This window comes from Podarcis vaucheri (assembly GCF_965113315.1).
Source record: "Podarcis vaucheri genome assembly, chromosome: 2".
Taxonomy (NCBI): Eukaryota; Metazoa; Chordata; class Lepidosauria; order Squamata; family Lacertidae; genus Podarcis; species Podarcis vaucheri.
Window position 1 is genome coordinate 124,769,277 of NC_138760.1, and position 17,158 is coordinate 124,786,434.

The 17,158-nt window shown below is 45.6% G+C and overlaps 2 protein-coding genes and 2 long non-coding RNA genes across 8 annotated transcripts in view; 2 read left to right on the top strand and 2 right to left on the bottom strand.

Moving 5' to 3' along the window:
* Window positions 1–17,158, top strand: part of LOC309525549 — a 74,274-nt gene that overhangs the window by 38,959 nt on the left and 18,157 nt on the right. The gene's annotated exons all lie outside the window — the stretch shown is intronic.
* Window positions 1–17,158, bottom strand: part of LOC309524730 (uncharacterized protein) — a 30,621-nt gene that overhangs the window by 8,543 nt on the left and 4,920 nt on the right. Inside the window, exon 1 of one of the 3 annotated variants that reach the window (XM_082209697.1) lies at window positions 471–642. The exons of the other annotated variants lie outside the window; for them this stretch is intronic. The gene's annotated coding sequence lies outside the window, so the exon portion shown is untranslated. Of the gene's footprint in view, window positions 1–470; window positions 643–17,158 lie in introns of those variants that run through there. 3 annotated transcript variants of the gene reach the window in all.
* On the top strand, window positions 2,999–16,062 carry LOC309524889 (zinc finger protein 75D-like). Of its 3 annotated transcripts, none has more exons than XM_082210089.1 (5): window positions 2,999–3,030; window positions 5,409–5,601; window positions 8,397–8,672; window positions 13,294–13,420; window positions 14,998–16,062. In XM_082210089.1, the coding sequence occupies exons 1-5, from the start codon at window positions 3,014–3,016 to the stop codon at window positions 15,978–15,980; spliced, it is 1,596 nt and encodes a 531-aa protein (XP_082066215.1). In that variant the 5' UTR covers window positions 2,999–3,013; the 3' UTR covers window positions 15,981–16,062. The 3 variants fall into 3 exon arrangements, with proteins under 3 accessions (XP_082066215.1, XP_082066216.1, XP_082066217.1); XM_082210090.1 differs by lacking the exon at window positions 2,999–3,030 and adding an exon at window positions 4,650–4,782; XM_082210091.1 differs by lacking the exons at window positions 2,999–3,030; window positions 5,409–5,601 and adding an exon at window positions 4,655–4,782.
* On the bottom strand, window positions 9,830–13,286 carry LOC309525430. The gene is made up of 3 exons (XR_014216273.1): window positions 12,248–13,286; window positions 10,894–11,668; window positions 9,830–10,130 (listed from the first exon to the last, which is right to left on the bottom strand). It is a non-coding gene; the product is annotated as an uncharacterized lncRNA (long non-coding RNA).

Sequence of the window (17,158 nt, forward strand, 5' to 3'; positions counted from 1 at the left end):
AGCAGCTCTGGAGGGTTTGGGGGCAAGGGGCAACCCTACCTGGAGATGCTGGGGACTGAACTTGGCACCTGCTGCATGCAGTACAGATGCTCTACCCCTGAGCTATGCCCCTTTCGGTGAGAACTAGTAACATCTCCGCGCTTCACCTGCTGAACACCTGCCTGCTGAGCTAAAAAAAGAACAACACACAGAAACCTGATTTGGGAACCTGCGAGAGGAAAATGAGCAGCTAGAGATGGATGCAGGGTTAGTGACAGAAACAGCCCACAAATCCTAATCTGCAAAGGCATATATGCATTTTTTTACCCCCCCCCCCACGCCACGGCAGGATCCCCTCGCGCCCCCCACCCAGGGGACCCCCCCAACCCCCCCGCTCCCATTTTCCAAATCTCAAGGCTTTGCTCCCCCTCCTCCTCGCCCGCTCGTCTGCCTTTTGTCCTTCAATGCAGAAGCCCCGGCTTAAGGCTCACCCTCGGAAGGCAGCAGCCCCTCCCCCACGTGGGAGGCAGGAGGCGGGGCAGGAAGGAAGGAAGCCGGGAAGAAAGAACCCTTCTCTATGGATCGCCTTCACTTCCTGCTCCCGTGTTTTCCCGCGTCTTGTCTAGGCCCACGCGGCTCTTTGGCCATATTAACTCTTTCAGCACCACATCACCGCAGACACTTGGCCTCGCCAGTCTCTCAGAGTGATGCATTTTTTTTAAAAAAAAAGAAGGTTCCATTTTTATATGAAAATTTTGCAATTGGCTTTGAGCTCATCCTTCCTGAGAGAGAGACGAATAACAAACTTACCGGCCCGACTAATATGTTTTGGCTATTGTGTGCGCTGCAGGGATGTTGATTTATTGGTTTTTGATTTTAAATCATCACCTGCTTTTATCTACTATTTCTTTTTTAAAAGTTGTATCAGCTGCTTGTGTTGTGTCAGTTTGTTGCTTTGACATGTATAAGTGTTTTGACAGCTGTGATGCTTCACCCCATTTTCTGTTGTTTTTTTTTTTTTTTGAAAAAGATTAACCTAAAACAAACAGGCAGTTGGAAGGGACCCCAGGGATCATATTATGGGATGTAAAGGTTCGGTCAAGTGCAACATTCTGACAGAGAACTAACGGCTTCCATGTTCTAACCGGTTGCTGTGACAACCTGTTTGTAGGTTGCTGGTAGTTTTGAAAGATGTTGTAAATAAAAATATGCCCTTCTTCCCTTATGGGGTATCCAAGAGCCCATATAGAGTCCTTACATAGGTTCCCTATTGGTAGGAGAAAATAACAGAGGCCAACCAGAGAATATTGAGAAGCAAAGCAGCTAGTAAGCCTGATCTTTATTGATCTGTTGCAACAGGGTGCTCCCCTCACACGCAGGAGAGGAAGAGGACCCCCCAAAATTGCTGTGCAAGGGCTTATAAAGACTTTTGAAATTCCCATCCTCTAGATCAAGACCACCCCCAGAAACATTATGCATACATCACAGAAGGGGTGTAACCTAAGACCACCCCTCAGATACATCCCACCTACATCACAGAAATTTTAATGTTGTTTTTCTCCTGTCACAGTTTATCTCCTGTCTAGCAGGTTACTTGATTAGATTTCCTGGGGAGCCTGGCCATTCTTTTGTAGTGGTAAAATACTTATTTCCTGGGCCCCAGGTCACAGGCTCACACCTTATTCAAACAGACATATCCTTGAGACAGGATTTGTGAGGAAAGAGACAATGGGGAGGCTTTTCCAGTTTAACCTTGCAGAGAAAGGATTTGGTCAGTTTAGGAATCAAAATGGTTCCAGGTTGGTCTTCCTGTGTTGATCTATGTATGTGCAGTTATGAACATTGCCATATATCTAAGACCATAAAATTCCTATCACAAAGATAACTGCTCAGTTGAAGAAGTGTATCTGAAGAAGTGTGCATGCACACGAAAGCTCACACCAAGAACTAACTTAGTTGGTCTTTAAGGTGCTACTGGAAGGAATTTTTTTATTTTGACTATGGCAGACCAACACGGCTACCTATCTACTGCTCAGTTGAAGTCACCTCAGGACCAACTTCCCTCTGGTCTAGTTTATTTGCTTGTTATGTAACCTCAGCCTGCCTTCAGGTACAGTTCTGTAAACCTGAATGAATCTGAGAGTAAAATAGTTTCATGTTAACATGAATCAGATTCATGTGTGTACAGTGGTACCTCGGGTTACAGACGCTTCAGGTTACCGACTCCACTAACCCCGAAATAGTACCTCGGATTAAGAACTTTGCTTCAGGAGGAGAACAGAAATCGCACGGTGGCAGCGGGAAGCCCCATTAGCTAAAGTGGTGCTTCAGGTTAAGAACAGTTTCAGGTTAAGAGCGGACCTCCGGAACGAATTAAGTTCTTAACCCAAGGTACTATTTCTAGGTTAGCGGAGTCTGTAACATGAAGCGCATGTAACCTGAAGCGTATGTAACCCGAGGTACCACTGTATTCTTTAAGAGGGATTCAAAGGGATTTTTAACTTGGAAGGCATCTTTATTAGTAGAACTCAGACGAGTCAGTAACAAGCTGATCGCTGCATAAACTTATAAAGGGGATTGTTTAACTCTGCTAAAGGAAACCTTCCCACAATTGTATGCACTGCAGGGATATTGGTTTTTGGTTTTAAATCACCACCTGCTTTTATCTACTATTTATTTCTTTTTTAAAAGTTGTACCAGCTGCTTGTGATGTGTCAGTTTGTTGCTTTGACATGTATAAGTGTTTTGACAGCTGTAATGCTTCCCCCCTTTTCTCTGTTTTATTTTTTTTAAAAAAAGATTGACCTAAAAGAAACGGGCAAGTTGGAAGGGACCCCAGAGATCATCCAGCCCAACCCACTGCAGTGTAGGAATCTCAGCTAAAGCATCTATGACAGATGGCCACCCAACCTCCAAGGAAGAAGAGTCCATCACCTCCTGAAGGAGTCCTTTCCACTGCTGAACAGCTCTGACTGTCAGAAAGTTTTTCTGTGTGTCCATCGACTCCGCACGGGGTGGGGGCTTCTGATCAGCCATGATGAAGCTCACTGGGTGAGCACCTGCTCTCTGCCTAACCTACCTTGCAGGGCTGTTGTGGGGCATAGCTGTCAACCGTCCCTTATTTGGCGGGAAACTCCCTTATCCCTGCTACAACAGCAGCAAGAATACTTATCGCAAAGTATTGGAAGACACAAGACCTCCCCACTCTGGAGGAATGGCAGACAAAGGTGATAGACTACATGGGACTGGCTGAAATGACTGGCAGAATCCGAGACCAGGGGAAAGAGACGGCAGAAGAAGATTGGATGAAATTTAAAAATTATCTTAAGAAATATTGTAAAATTAATGAGTGCTAAAATGTTGTGGTTATAAAAAATAGGGGATTACAGCTGTAAAAGATTAAGTAAAAGAAAAGAATAAGGAAAAATTAGATAAAATTAAGGGGGAGGATTTGCTGAAACAAATTTGGGAATTGGGATACAGAAAGGGGAGGTATGGGGAAGTCGGGGAAGTAAGTTTTAAGAAAAGAAGGATTCGAAATTATACATGTTTGTTTTTGTGTGTGTGTGTTTGTTTTGTGTATTGTGTGTGTTCTTATAATTTGTGAAAATCCAATAAACATTTATAATAAAAAAAGAAACTCCCTTATCCCAGCGCCGTGTCCCGCTGCTGTCCCTTATTGATGATGTCCCTTAAATTTCCCGGGAAGCAGCAGCTCAGGGTCCTCCGCCGAGAGAGAGCGTGCACGAGGTCTCTCCCAAGGAGACAGGCCGGTGTGGGCAAGAGTCTCCCTCCCTCCCTCTCGGGGCGGGGAAGGGCAGATGGAACTCCTTGCACCAGGACAACGGCAGTCCCGATGTGCTGCTTAGCATCCCCTCCAACCAGTGCAGCATCTTAATGTAGTGATTTCTCCCTCTGCATCCCTTTCATAACTCTATTTTTATAAATCATTTGTCCATCCATAGTTCAAATTTTTACTACAAGTTTTCTGTCAGTCCTACCAATGTCACTCTTTCCAATAGCTTTTCAACTAAATTATAAACTTTCCCCATTCTTTATTAAAGAGGTCCTCTTCCTGGTTTCTAATTCTGCTTGTAAGTTTTGCCATCTCGACGTCGTTCATCAGTTTTGTCTGCCCCTCTTCTTTGGTGGGAATTGTAGACCCTGAGGATCATGTAGCCCAACCCCCTGCAAAACACAGTCAGTGGCAGCAAAAGCAGCAAGGATCCATCAGTGGCGGATTTCTGTATAAGCCAAGCAAAATCCCTTATTTTCGCTGCTGATCCCTTATTTTCGAGGTTGCTGGTCCCTTATTTTCAAATCTGTACGTTGACAGCTATGTTGTGGGGGGGGTGAAATGAGGAGGGAGAGAACTGCGTACGCTGCGTTGAGCTCCTTTGGAGGAAAAAAGGGGGAATATAAATGCAATAAATAAAACATCTTGACCGAAGCACTACCAAGGGATGGATTTCGAGAACCTGCGAGTCAGAATGGGGCGGGGGGGGGTTCCTTCTCTGCAAAAAAAAAGCTTGCAAAAAAGGGCTGTTGGGGACAATCAACTTTGCACGGCTCCAGCCAGCAGAGGGCAGGTGGGGAAACCGGCCGATCGCCCGGGGAAAATGCACTTTGCACTTTCCCAGGAATCCTACCAAGGCTCCTCCTCTTCCTCCCTCCCTCCCTTCTTCCTTCCCTCCATTTCTCCCTCTCTCTCCCTCCCTGTTTCTTTCTCTTCTTATGTAAGATCCATGTGGTTCAGCGCCTAGGCTTGCAATCTGAAGTCGTCCTTGCAAATATAAATAAACCGTAAGTCAGGAGACTCTTCTCCTCGCCCCTCGGTTTTCCAATAGGGCGCCGTTTTATTTGCTATTTCAAGCAGTGCTGGTTGATGCGCAGGTGAGACAGAACTGGGGAACTGGGTGGATGCCGCTTCCAAGTTTTTAACACTTGCAAAGCAGCAGCCAACTAAGGAAAAACCCAAGAATATTGAGTCAGACCATCGGTTCACCTCGCTTAGCGTTGCCTGCCCAGACTGGCAGCGGCTCTCCAAAGTATCTGGTATCTCCAGTTGGGGGCTGAGAGAGACACACCCTGCCTGCCCCAAATCCTGGAGAGCTGCTGTCGGTCAGTGTGGACAGTATTGAGCTAGGTGGACCAGTGGTCTCACTCCATAAAGCTGCCTCTATTCCCAGAGGAGTTGTATAGATGTTCCAGCCATGCAAGGTTGACACCCACTGTGTGTGTGTGTGTGTTTTCCTTTCATTAGCTAAGCCAGGAGCTCCGGGTCCCAGTCAGTGAAGCACTTTCTTAGAGCATAGCTGTCAACTTTTCCCTTTGTTTAAAGGGAAATCCTATTATTTCGAATAGGATTTTAAAAAAGGGGAAAGTTGACAGCTATGCCTTAGAGCAAGATTGCCCTTGTATGTTTGCAGCCGACTCCATCACCTTTGCCAGAGACACACCAAGACTCAGATCCTGGACCTGGCGATCCTGGAGCAGTTCCTGGCTCTCCTCCCCCCGGAGATGGAGAACTGGGTGATGGGATGCAGAAAGGAGACCAGTTCCCTGACCAAAGGTTTCCGCCAGAGCCGGGCAGAGGACATGAAGCAGGAGGAGGAACAGCAGGTGAGAGATGGCTTCATCCAGGTGCTAACGCTTTAGGTCAGTGGTTTTGAATACAGTGGTATCTTGGTTCTCAAACGCCTTGGTACTCAAACAACTTGGAACCCAAACACTGCAAACCCGGAAATAAGTGTTCCAGTTTGCGAACTTTTTTCGGAAGCTGAACATGCTCCGTTTTGAATGCCACACTTCCGTTTTGAGTGTTACGCTGACGATTTGAGTGCCACACTTCTGTTTTGAGTGTTAACACTGAGGTCTGTCTGTTTTTGCTATTTACCGTATTTTTTGCACCATAACACTCACTTTTTTCCTCCTAAAAAGTAAGGGGAAATGTCTGTGCGTGTTATGGAGGGAATGCCTACGGGTGGCATGCCTACGGATTTTCCTCCTCTAAAAACTACGTGCGTGTTATGGTCGGGTGCGTGTTATAGAGCGAAAAATACGGTAATTTGCGTTTTTGTTTTTGTGGCTCATTTTTTGCGACTGTGTGGAACCCAGTTCAGCTACTGATTGATAGTGTGACTGCAGTACATAGTTTATTGCTTTCATTTTATGGATCAATGGTCTCGTTAGATAGTGAAATTCAAGTTAAACTGCTATTTTAGGGGTTGTTTTTAAAGGTCTAGAACGGATTAATCCATTTTGCATTACTTTCTATGGAAAAGCGTGTGGGGAGGTTTACTTTAGCAGAGTTAAACAATCCCCTTTTTAAGTTTATGCAGCGATCAGCTTGTTGCTGACCCGTCTGAGTTCTACTAATAAAGATGCCTTCCTGGTTAAAAATCTCTTTGAATCCCTCTTAAAGAATACACACACAAATCTGATTCATGTTAATACAGTCATACCTCGTGTTACGCCCACTTCATGTTACGTTCTTTCAGGTTACGTCCCGCAGCAACCCAGAAGTACCAGAAAGAGTTACTTCTGGGTTTTGCTGCTCGCGCATGCGCAGGCGCGCAAAATGACATCATGCGCAGAAGCAGCAAGTTGCAACCTGCACGTGCACAGACGCGCCGCTGCGGGTTGCGTTCTTTTCAAGTTGTGAACTGGCCTCTGGAACGGATCCCATTCGCAACCAGAGGTACCACTGTATAAAACTACCGTACTTTTTGCACCATAACACTGACTTTTTTCCTCCTAGAAAATAAGGGGAAATGTCTGTGCGTGTTATGGAGCGAATGCCTGCGGGTGGCGGGGGGATCTGCTGCAGTCGTGAGCAGAGGATCCATGGTTCCCCTTCCTTTCCTCCTCCGTGGTTACAAAGCATGGATCCACATGGATCCTCAGGATTTTTGCATTGGGCTACTCCAAACTCACTGTCAGATCACATGTTTGTGGCCACCGCATGAACCACAAAAATCATATATCCACTATTTCGTTTAGAATATTTTCCCCCTTGTTTTCCTCCTCTAAAAACTATGTGCGTGTTATGGTCTGGTGCGTGTTATAGAGCGAAAAATACGGTATTTTACTCTCAGATTCATTCCGGTTTACAGAACTGTACCTGAAGGCAGGCTGAGGTTACATAACAAGCAAATAAACTATACCAGAGGGAAGTTGGTCCTGAGGTGACTTCAACTGAGCAGTTACCTTTCAAAACTACCAGCAACCGACAAACTGGTTCTCACAGCAACCGGTTAGAACAGGGGTCTGCAACCCGCAGCTCCGGAGCCGCATGTGGCTCTTTTACACCTTTGCTGCGGCTCCGGGGCGGATACTAGCGAGGGGAGGAGGCACACACTCCTCACAGTGGCGGGGGCTGTACTGGCTGTGACGTCGCATGGGGGCGGTGCGTGCGTTAGTCATGCACCATCCCGACGTCACCTTCCCGCCCGCTGTCAGATCGTGGCTCCGGAGATATATTTGTTTTAAATGTCACAATGGTTTTGCAGCTCCCAGTTGTTGTTTTTTCTTCGGAAACAGGTCCAAGCGGCTCTTTTTGTCTTAAAGGTTGCAGACCCCTGGGTTAGAACATGGAAGCCCCTAGTCCTCTGTCGGAATGCTGCACTTGACTGCAGCTTTACATCCCACAAAGCACACCTTGGTTTTGGAATGCATTGCTTTTGGAAAGGACTTCCGGAACGTATTAAGTTTGAGAACCAAGGTACAGTGGTACCTCTGGATGTGAACGGAATATTCTAGAAAGAACTTGAGGATTGGTCTAGGAAAGGTTGCTAGGCAACAGAAAAATCTCCCCAGCAACGGGTGCCTTTATTAAGGGCATGTGGTCAATAAATGTCAGTCAGTGTGTAAATGAACAGAAGTGCAAATAAGTCAGCAATTGAGTTTCTGGCCAGATGGCTGGAGGAGAAGGAATTGGGTTGTTTTATTTGACCAATGTAATTTTTTTAAAAATAATAATAAAGATTCTCTGTAGAAAGAAACTCTGCTGTAAGCCTTAAAAGAATAAAACCCAAGAGTAGGTGCAGAGCATACCCACCATGGCTAGAGGCCTTCAATAGCTCTCTCCTCCAATAATTTGTCTAATCCTCTTTTAAAGCCGTCGGTGGGTGTGACCCCCCGGTGGGCGGAGCCAGAGGCAAAAAGTGGGTGGAGCAATGAATGTGACTCTTAACTTTGGTATAGTAAGCATCGTTCTAGCTGTGCAAGCAAGAGGCATGCTCACATTTCAAGTGGCATGTTCCAACCAGGAGAAAGCCCTTGAGGAGGTGTGGCCTTGGGGGGGGGGGTTCAGAGGGCCAGACAGAGAGGTCTGGAGGTCCACATTTAGCCTGAGGTGCCCCCCGTTGTTGCAAAGGTCTAAAATGCCCTCCGACCTTCTTTTGTCTCCCTTGCAGATGGTGAAAACAACAGAACCACAGAATTACAGAACTGGAGAATTAGAAGGGGCATCTAGTCAGACGCCCTGCGATGCAGGAATCGCAGACCTGGTCTTGTGGCCGCCACCCCCAGACGAAAGCCCCGGTTCCGTTGCAAAAATGATGGTGACGTTTTCTTCCAGACCGTCTCCTTCTCTGCGTGGAGCAGAAACTGTTGCTGGAGAGCTGCTGAATCGGGTGCAGGAAGAAGGAATGGAGCGCTGTGCAGGATCTGCCCCTTCCCCATGGCTTCTGGTACAGTTGCCCGATGTGCAGGCTTTGAATGCTCTGCATCACACATAGGCAACCTCAGCCCTCCAGATGTTTTGGGACTACAACTCCCATCATCCCTAGCTAACAAGACCAGTGGTCAGGGATGATGGGAATTGTAGTCCCAAAACATCTGGAGGGCCGAGGTTGCCTATGCCTGCTCTGCATAGTTTCTGTTTTCTTTTTGCAGCTCTAATATGTTCTTCCTTAGCTGCAGAAGAACTTTGGAAGAGCCTGGCTAAAAGATCAGGCCAATGGCAAGCCAGATGCCACAGTGCAAGCAAGACATGAGCTCAAAAGCCTCGCTCTCCCCACTTGTGATTCCCAGCGCCTGGTATTCAGTCCCATTGACATCGTTAGGATTTCCTTTCAGTAAGAACATACAAAGAGCTGACTGGATCAAGCCAAGAGCCCATCTAGTCCAGCATCCTGTTCTCACAGTGGCAGCTTCCGAGCACAATACAAAGTGTTGGTGCTGATTTTTAAAGCCCTAAACGGCCTCGGGCCAATATACCTGAAGGAGCGTCTCCACCCCCATCGTTCAGCCCGGACACTGAGGTCCAGCTCCGAGGGCCTTCTGGCAGTTCCCTCCCTGCGAGAAGTGAGGTTCCAGAGAACCAGGCAGAGAGGGCCTTCTCAGTAGTGGCACCTGCCCTGTAGAACGTCCTCCCACCAGATGTCAAGGAAATAAACAACTATCTGACTTTTAGAAGACATCTGAAAGCAGCCCTGTTTAGGGAAGCTTTTAATGGCTGATGTTTTATTCTATTTTCAATATCTGTTGGAAGCCACCCAGAGAAGCTGGGTGGACTCAGCCACATGGGCAGGGTATTATTTATTTATTTATTTATTTATTTATTTATTATTATTATTATTATTATTATTATTATTATTATTATTATTAACCAGATGCCCCAATGCAGGAAATGAGCACAACAGTGCTGCTCTCCTTACCCTTCCCAAAAAGTGGTATTCAGAGTGTCTTTGAAAAGCTTTCTTAACTACCAATGATGCTTTGAAAGAGGATAAAAGAAATTCAGGGAGGATGAGGCCATTGGTGGCAACGAACCCTGATGGTTGTGCTTTGTCTCTGTGGACCGGGCAATAATGCTTCTGAAAACCACAGGAGAGGAGAAGGCTGCTTGGGGGTTTCGTACAGATTTATGTTTTGCCAAATGCAAGGTGGTTCTTTTAAAATGAGATCCAGAAGCAATATGAAATGCACAAGTGAATGAGAAGATTGAATATTCCACTCTGAAGCAGCAAGCAATGTAGACAGACCAAGCAAACACTTCAATCTGCTGCTTGGAAGCCCCCGAGAAGCAGCAAAGCGACTCCCCAGGTAGCCTCCGTTTGCACGGATCTGCGGCCGATCAGTCCGTGCACGAGCTGCAGAGAAACCTAGCCCAGACCATCTGATTTTATAGATAGCCTGTGTGGCGACTGGCTACGTAGAATCATAGAATCCTAGAGTTGGAAGAGACCACAAGGGCCATCGAGTCCAACCCCCTGCCAAGCAGGAAACACCATCAGAGCACTCCTGACATATGGTTGTCAAGCCTCTGCTTAAAGACCTCCAAAGTAGGAGACTCCACCACACTCCTTGGCAGCAAATTCCACTGTCAAACAGCTCTTACTGTCAGGAAGTTCTTCCTAATGTTTAGGTGGAATCTTCTTTCTTGTGGTTTGGATCCATTGCTCCGTGTCCGCTTCTCTGGAGCAGCAGAAAACAACCTTTCTCCCTCCTCTATGTGACATCCTTTTATATATTTGAACATGGCTATCATATCACCCCTTAACCTCCTCTTCTCCAGGCTAAACATGCCCAGCTCCCTTAGCCGTTCCTCATAAGGCATCGTTTCCAGGCCTTTGACCATTTTGGTTGCCCTCCTCTGGACACGTTCCAGTTTGTCAGTGTCCTTCTTGAACTGTGGTGCCCAGAACTGGACACAGTACTCCAGGTGAGGTCTGACCAGAGCAGAATACAGTGGCACTATTGCTTCCCTTGATCTAGATGCTATACTCCTATTGATGCAGCCCAGAATTGCATTGGCTTTTTTAGCTGCCGCGTCACACTGTTGGCTCATGTCAAGTTTGTGGTCAACCAAGACTCCTAGATCCTTTTCACATGTACTGCCTTCAAGCCAGGTGTCCCCCATCTTGTATTTGTGCCTCTCATTTTTTTTGCCCAAGTGCAATACTTTACATTTCTCCGTGCAGATCATCCATTAGCCATCCCCTCCCAATACCTCACTTTCTAAAGAACAATGTCCAACATCAAAGAAGGTACCCCGCATTATCCTCCCAACTGATTATGGCAGCTGTGTGTGGGGCTTTACCGCCTCCCAGCATTTTCAGGACATTAAAGAATGTTCCCACGCCATCAGAAAACTTAACAAGAGCGAGGAAGGGGGAAGGAACGGAGGCAGGAAGGGTAACCGTGTCAGATCACTAACTCCTCAATACATTCGAAATAAATAAATAAAATTTAAAAATTTTCCAGTAGAATCTTAAAGACCAACTAAGTTTGTTCTGGGTATAAGCTTTCGTGTGCATGCACACTTCTTCAGATTCTTCACAAAAGTTTACATCCAGAACAAACTTAGTTGGTCTATGGTGCTACTGGACATTTTTATTTATTTATTTCGACTGTGTCAGACCAACACGGCTACCTACCTGATCCTCAATACATTTTTGGCTTCCAAGTGCATTTCCCATACAGTATGCAGGTAGCCATTGTGAAAACGGGGAGCTGGAGTAGATGGGCCATTGGCCTGATCCAACAAAGCTCTTGACATGTTCTCCAGCAAGGGTGACTGCTTTTCCAGGGAGAAACCGACCTTGTCTAGTAGCCACAACGGCTATGTTCCACCTCCACGATCGGAGGCACCATAACTCGGAAGTAACATTCGCTGGGGAACAAGAGAAGCCTCTTATGCTCAGGTCCTGGCATCCCATTGGGGCTTCTGGGCTCTTTATTACTTTTTTTAATAAAATATTTATTAGAGTTTCAGAAAAAGGAATTACATACATTCAAAAAATACAAGAATAAAAGATAAAAATACAAGAAAAATACAAAATAAGTACACTTACAGAAAAAGATAAAAAAGGAAAAATAAAAAATCAACCTTTCCATATCTTACATTCATATCCTTGTTTCCCTGACCTCCTCATACCTCCCTTTTTTGTATTCCAATTCAATTAATTAATTCAGCAATTTCTTTCCCTCCTTTTATCCTGATCTTTGATCTTAATATATTATAACATTAATTTTTTACCTATTTAAAAATCCAATTTTTCCATATTCTTTTATATCATTACAGCTAGAAACCGCTTAACTTCCTTCAAACATCATTCTAACATTCATTACTTTTGTAAATAGTCTTTAAATTTCTTCCAGTCTTCTTCCACCGACTCTTCTCCCTGGTCTCGGATTCTACCAGTCATTTCCGCCAATTCCATGTAGTCCATCACTTTCATCTGCCATTCTTCCAGAGTGCGTAAATCTTGTGTCTTCCAATACTTTGCGATGAGTATTCTTGCTGCTGGGCTCTTCAGACATCCTTTGGATTCCGCAGGGGAACCTGCAGTCACCTCACCTTAACTACCTCTTTGGATTGCTAAATTATCTATGACCGCCAAAAATGTGAATCTGCTTAAGGACAACTGTGAAGGATGTTGGATTGAAGAGAAGGGGAATTTGGAAATAGGGACAAACCAGAAGTTGTTACTGTTGGGCCGAGTTGTTGTGGCGGGGATGGGGGCTGCTGTGTTGCTGGGGATGTTGCTTTTGTTTAAACATTGCAAGCTCTGGATGGGATGGAGGGGTCTCAGGAGGTGGCAGAGGGATGCTCCTAGAGTTGTTTGGCAGGGCAGGAAGCCTCGAGTTAAGCTTAAGATATTGATGGATGCTAAGAAGGAGGTGGACCTGCCCTGCCAGACCTTTAAACTTCGTTGTGAACCATCTGCCTTTTGCTGATTGAGAAAATGGTTGCTTCTGGAAAACACTGAAGTTGGACAATGGCAGACGAAGTTGATGGACTATAGGGAGTTAGCGGAAATGACTGGCAAGATCCGGGACCAGGGTGAAGAGTCGGTGGAAGAAGATTGGAAAAAGTTTAAAGATTATTATAGAAATATTGTAAAATTAAGGAATGTTAGAAAAATGTTGGAATGAAATTACATGGCTTTAGTAGAAATGTCATAAGGAATTAAGTATAAATAGATTAATAGAAAATTAAAGGGAAAGTATGGCAAGAATGTGTTAAGATAATTATAGAACAGAAAACAGAGTAAGATGGAAAGGAATTGCTGAGACAAATAATAGAAGTGGCATACAAAAAGGGAGGTGTGAGGAAGTCGCTGGAAATAAGTGAATGAATTATAAGAGATTGAAAATGTTCGAGGTGTTTTTTAAAATTGTTTTTGTCTGTTTTTGCTTGATTTGTTAGTCCATTCATATTGTTTTCTGTTTTTTGTTTCTTCTTTTTCTCTGTGTTTGTAGTGCTGTGTTGGAAATTTTGAAAAAGTAATAAATATCATTATAAAAAAAAAGGATTCCTAAATTATCTGTCAGATAAAGCTCTTCCCTTTTTGGTGCTTTCAGGGCTCGGTGACCTTGGAGGATGTGACCGTGCATTTCACAGAGGAGGAGTGGGCCCTTCTGGATCCGGGGCAGAGGGCGTTGCACAGAGAAGTCATGGAGGAGAATTACAGGAATCTGGCCTCTCTGGGTTCGTATCCTCCTTCTCTTAGCCTGAGGTTCCCCACCCACTCAGGACAGCATCATAAGATCATAGCACGAGGTCTCAGTTGTTGTCCCTGCTGCTTTTGAGCTCTGCTGAAAGAGGCGCTAAGGATGAAATGTGTGACCTGATACATACCAAGGGCTTTGTTGTTGTTTAGTCGTTTAGTCGTGTCTGCCTCTTCGTGACCCCATGAACCAGAGCACGCCAGGCACTCCTGTCTTCCACTGCCTCCCGCAGTTTGGTCAAACTCATGCTGGTAGCTTCGAGAACACCGTCCAACCATCTCATCCTCTGTCATCCCCTTCTCCTTGTGCCCTCCATCTTTCCCAACACCAGGGTCTTTTCCAGGGAGTCTTCTCTTCTCATGAGGTGGCCAAAGTATTGGAGCCTCAGCTTCAGGATCTGTCCTTCCAGTGAGCACTCAGGGCTGATTTCCTTCAGAATGGAGAGGTTTGATCTTCTTGCAGTCCATGGGACTCTCAAGAGTCTCCTCCAGCACCATAATTCAAAAGCATCAATTCTTCGGCGATCGGCCTTCTTTATGGTCCAGCTCTCACTTCCATACATCACTACTGGGAAAACAATAGCTTTAACTATACAGACCTTTGTTGGCAATATGCTTTTTAAGATGCTGTCTAGGTTTGTCATTGCTTTTCTCCCAAGAAGCAGGCTTCTTTTAATTTTCGAGGGCTAGATACAACTAAATAGTTAGGCTAGTGGGATGTAAAATGAACCCCACAAGTGCCGTGGGTCTATTTTTCTCCTCTCTTCTGCTTGTGTGCCCCTCCAAATCAGTTCTGGCAAGTTGGGAGAACCTCAGGCACAACACGAGGGGATTAGGAGAGGTAAGATTTTGTTGCTTGGCAAGTGTGCTGTCAAATTTGCTCTGGGCAGAATGATCTGAGGACTCCTAGCCCAGCTGATATGCACAGTTCAGGTGTGAGGTGTGTGTCCTGTGTGTGTACATGCAAGGGTGTATGTGTGAGAAAGACAATGTGGAGTGGCCACGCTCATCTTTGGCCACACTTACCGTATTTTTGCTCTAAGACGCACCTAGTTTTAGAGGGGGAGAACAAGGGGGGGGGGAATCTCTCCCTCTCTGCGCAGCGCCCCTTCAGCGAAGCAGCAAGAGAAATGGAGCCCCTTCCATTTCTCCTCCTGCTTCGCTGAAGGGGCGCTGCGCAGAGAGGGAAAGCTGCGCAGCACCTCTCCAGCAAAGCAAAGCCAGGAGAGCAAGAGGGATTGGTGCACTCCGTAGGTTTCGCGTTGGTTTCGCTGAAGCCATGGAGCCTGTATTTGCTCCATAAGATGCACACACATTTCCCCTTAATTTTTGGAGATGGAAAAGTGCATCTTACAGAGCAAAAAATACGGTACCTTCAGCATGCGGCCCGCAGGAGCATTGATCAAGGGTGAACGCGGCCCAGTCTTAGTGCCCATCAACAGTGGCTGCTCCCTGACTATCCTTCCCTTTCTGCTTTTCACACAAACATTAATTGGGATTGTTCTCAAACTTTGGTGTCCGTTCTTCCCTGATCAGGTCTCCCTTTGTATTCCTGCAGGTGATGGGAGGGAGAGCATTGAAGAGAATGAACCCCAGGGAATTAAAACTGAAGCAGAAGAGAATTTGAGGAAGGACACTGTTGTTCCAGACGGTGCTGGCTTCAGTGAAACTCTGATGCTGGAAAAACATCATACAGGCAAGAAACAGGAAAACGCCTCTCCTTGTGTAAGAAACCCAGCTAGAATATTGAATCCCAGCACCCTTGGAAGAAAACATAATGGGGATAAACTGTTTCAATGTTCAGAGTGTGAAAGGAGCTTCAAGTACAAGTCACTTCTTCATCTACATGAAAGAACCCACACAGAAGGGAAACCCTATAAATGTTCAGAGAACAGAAAGAGTGTCCGTCTGAGCTCCAAGCTTCCTGCTCGTCAACAAATCCCCAATGGGGGGGAACCATATAAGTGCTCAGTTTGTGGAAATAACTTTCCTGATAGCAATAAACTGTCTAAACATGAAAGAATCCACACAGAAGGGAAACCGCATAAATGTTCAGAGTGCGGAAAGTGTTTCCGGCAGACCTACAACCTTTTTAATCATCAAAGGATCCACACTGGAGAAAAACCATATAAATGCTCGGAGTGTGGGAAGAGCTTCACAGACCGTAGTGGCCTTACTCGTCATCAGAGAACCCACACAGGAGAGAAACCACATAAATGTTCCAATTGCGGAAAGTGCTTCAGCCGCTACAGTCACCTTCTTAGTCATCAAAGAATCCACACAGGGGAGAAACCGTATAAATGCTTGGAGTGTGGAAAGGGCTTTGCTCAGAGCTCTGCGCTTCTTTCTCACCGAAAAGTCCACTCAGGAGAGAGACCGTTTAAATGTTCTGAGTGCGAAAAGTGTTTCCGTCTGAGCTCCAAACTTCTTGATCATCAGAAAATCCACACTGGAGAAAAACTATATAAGTGCTCAGTGTGTAAAAGCAGCTTTGCGTACAAGAGACACCTTTCCTTACACGCAAGAATTCACACAGGATAAACTATATAAATGCTTAGAGTGTGGAAAGAGCTTCACTTAGAGCTGTGTGCTGTTAAATAAAGAATCCATTCTGGAGGGAAACAGTATAAATGCTCAGTGTGTGGAAAAAGCTTAAGAGATCATAGTAACCATTCTCATCATCAGAGAAGCCACATAGAAGCCACATAAATGTTCCAACTGTGGAAAGTCCTTCAGCTGGAATAGTGACCTTCTTAATTATCAGACACTCCATACATGTGAGTTTGGGAAAAGCTTCAGTTTTAGCCAAACCCTTGCTTTACATACAGGGGAGAAAGCATTTTCATGTTCAGTGTGGGGAAAGTACTTCGACCATAAGTTACTAACTACCAAAAGGCCCATACAGGTGAGAAGCTCTATAAATGTTCAGAGTGTGGAAAGAGCTCAGCCAAAGCAAGAGCCTTTTTAACCATAAAATAATCCATTTTGCAGAGAAAGAATATCATTGTTTGGGATGTGTAAAGGGCTGAAGGATACGTCTTAGTACGGAATGTGGGTGGCACTGTGATCTAAACCACTGAGCCACTTGAGCTGGCAGATCATAAGATTGGTGGTTTGAATCCTCACAATGGGGGTGAGCTCCCGTTGCTCTATCCTAGCTCCTGCCAACCTAGCAGTTTGAAAGCATACCAGTGCGAGTAAATAAATAGGTACCACTGCGGTGGGAAGGTAAATGGTGTTTCCAGCCGCTCTGGCAATCGCCACGGTGTTGTGCCAGAAATGGTTAAGTCATGCTGGCCTCATGACGCAGAAAAGCTGTCTGCAGACAAACGCCGGCTCCCTCAGCCTGAAAGCGGAGATGAGCGCTGCACCCCCATAGTTGAATTTGAATGCACTTAAACCATCCAGGGGTCCTTTAGTGCACATCAGAAACCCCATACAGGAGTGAAATCATATAAAGGTCCATTGAATGGAAAGAGCTTCAGCCACGTTGGTGGCTTTAGTTTCCATCAGTGAGTCCACACCGGAAAAGAACTATATACAGTGGTACCTAGATTCTCGAATGGATTGGGTCCCAAACAAATCGGCTTCTGAACGTTGCAAAGCTGGAAGTAAGTGTTGTGGTTTGCGAATGTTTTTCGGAAGCCGAACGTCTGACGTGGCTTCCATGGCTTATTGAGTGCAGGAAGCTCCTGCAGCCAATCAGAAGCCGTGCCTTG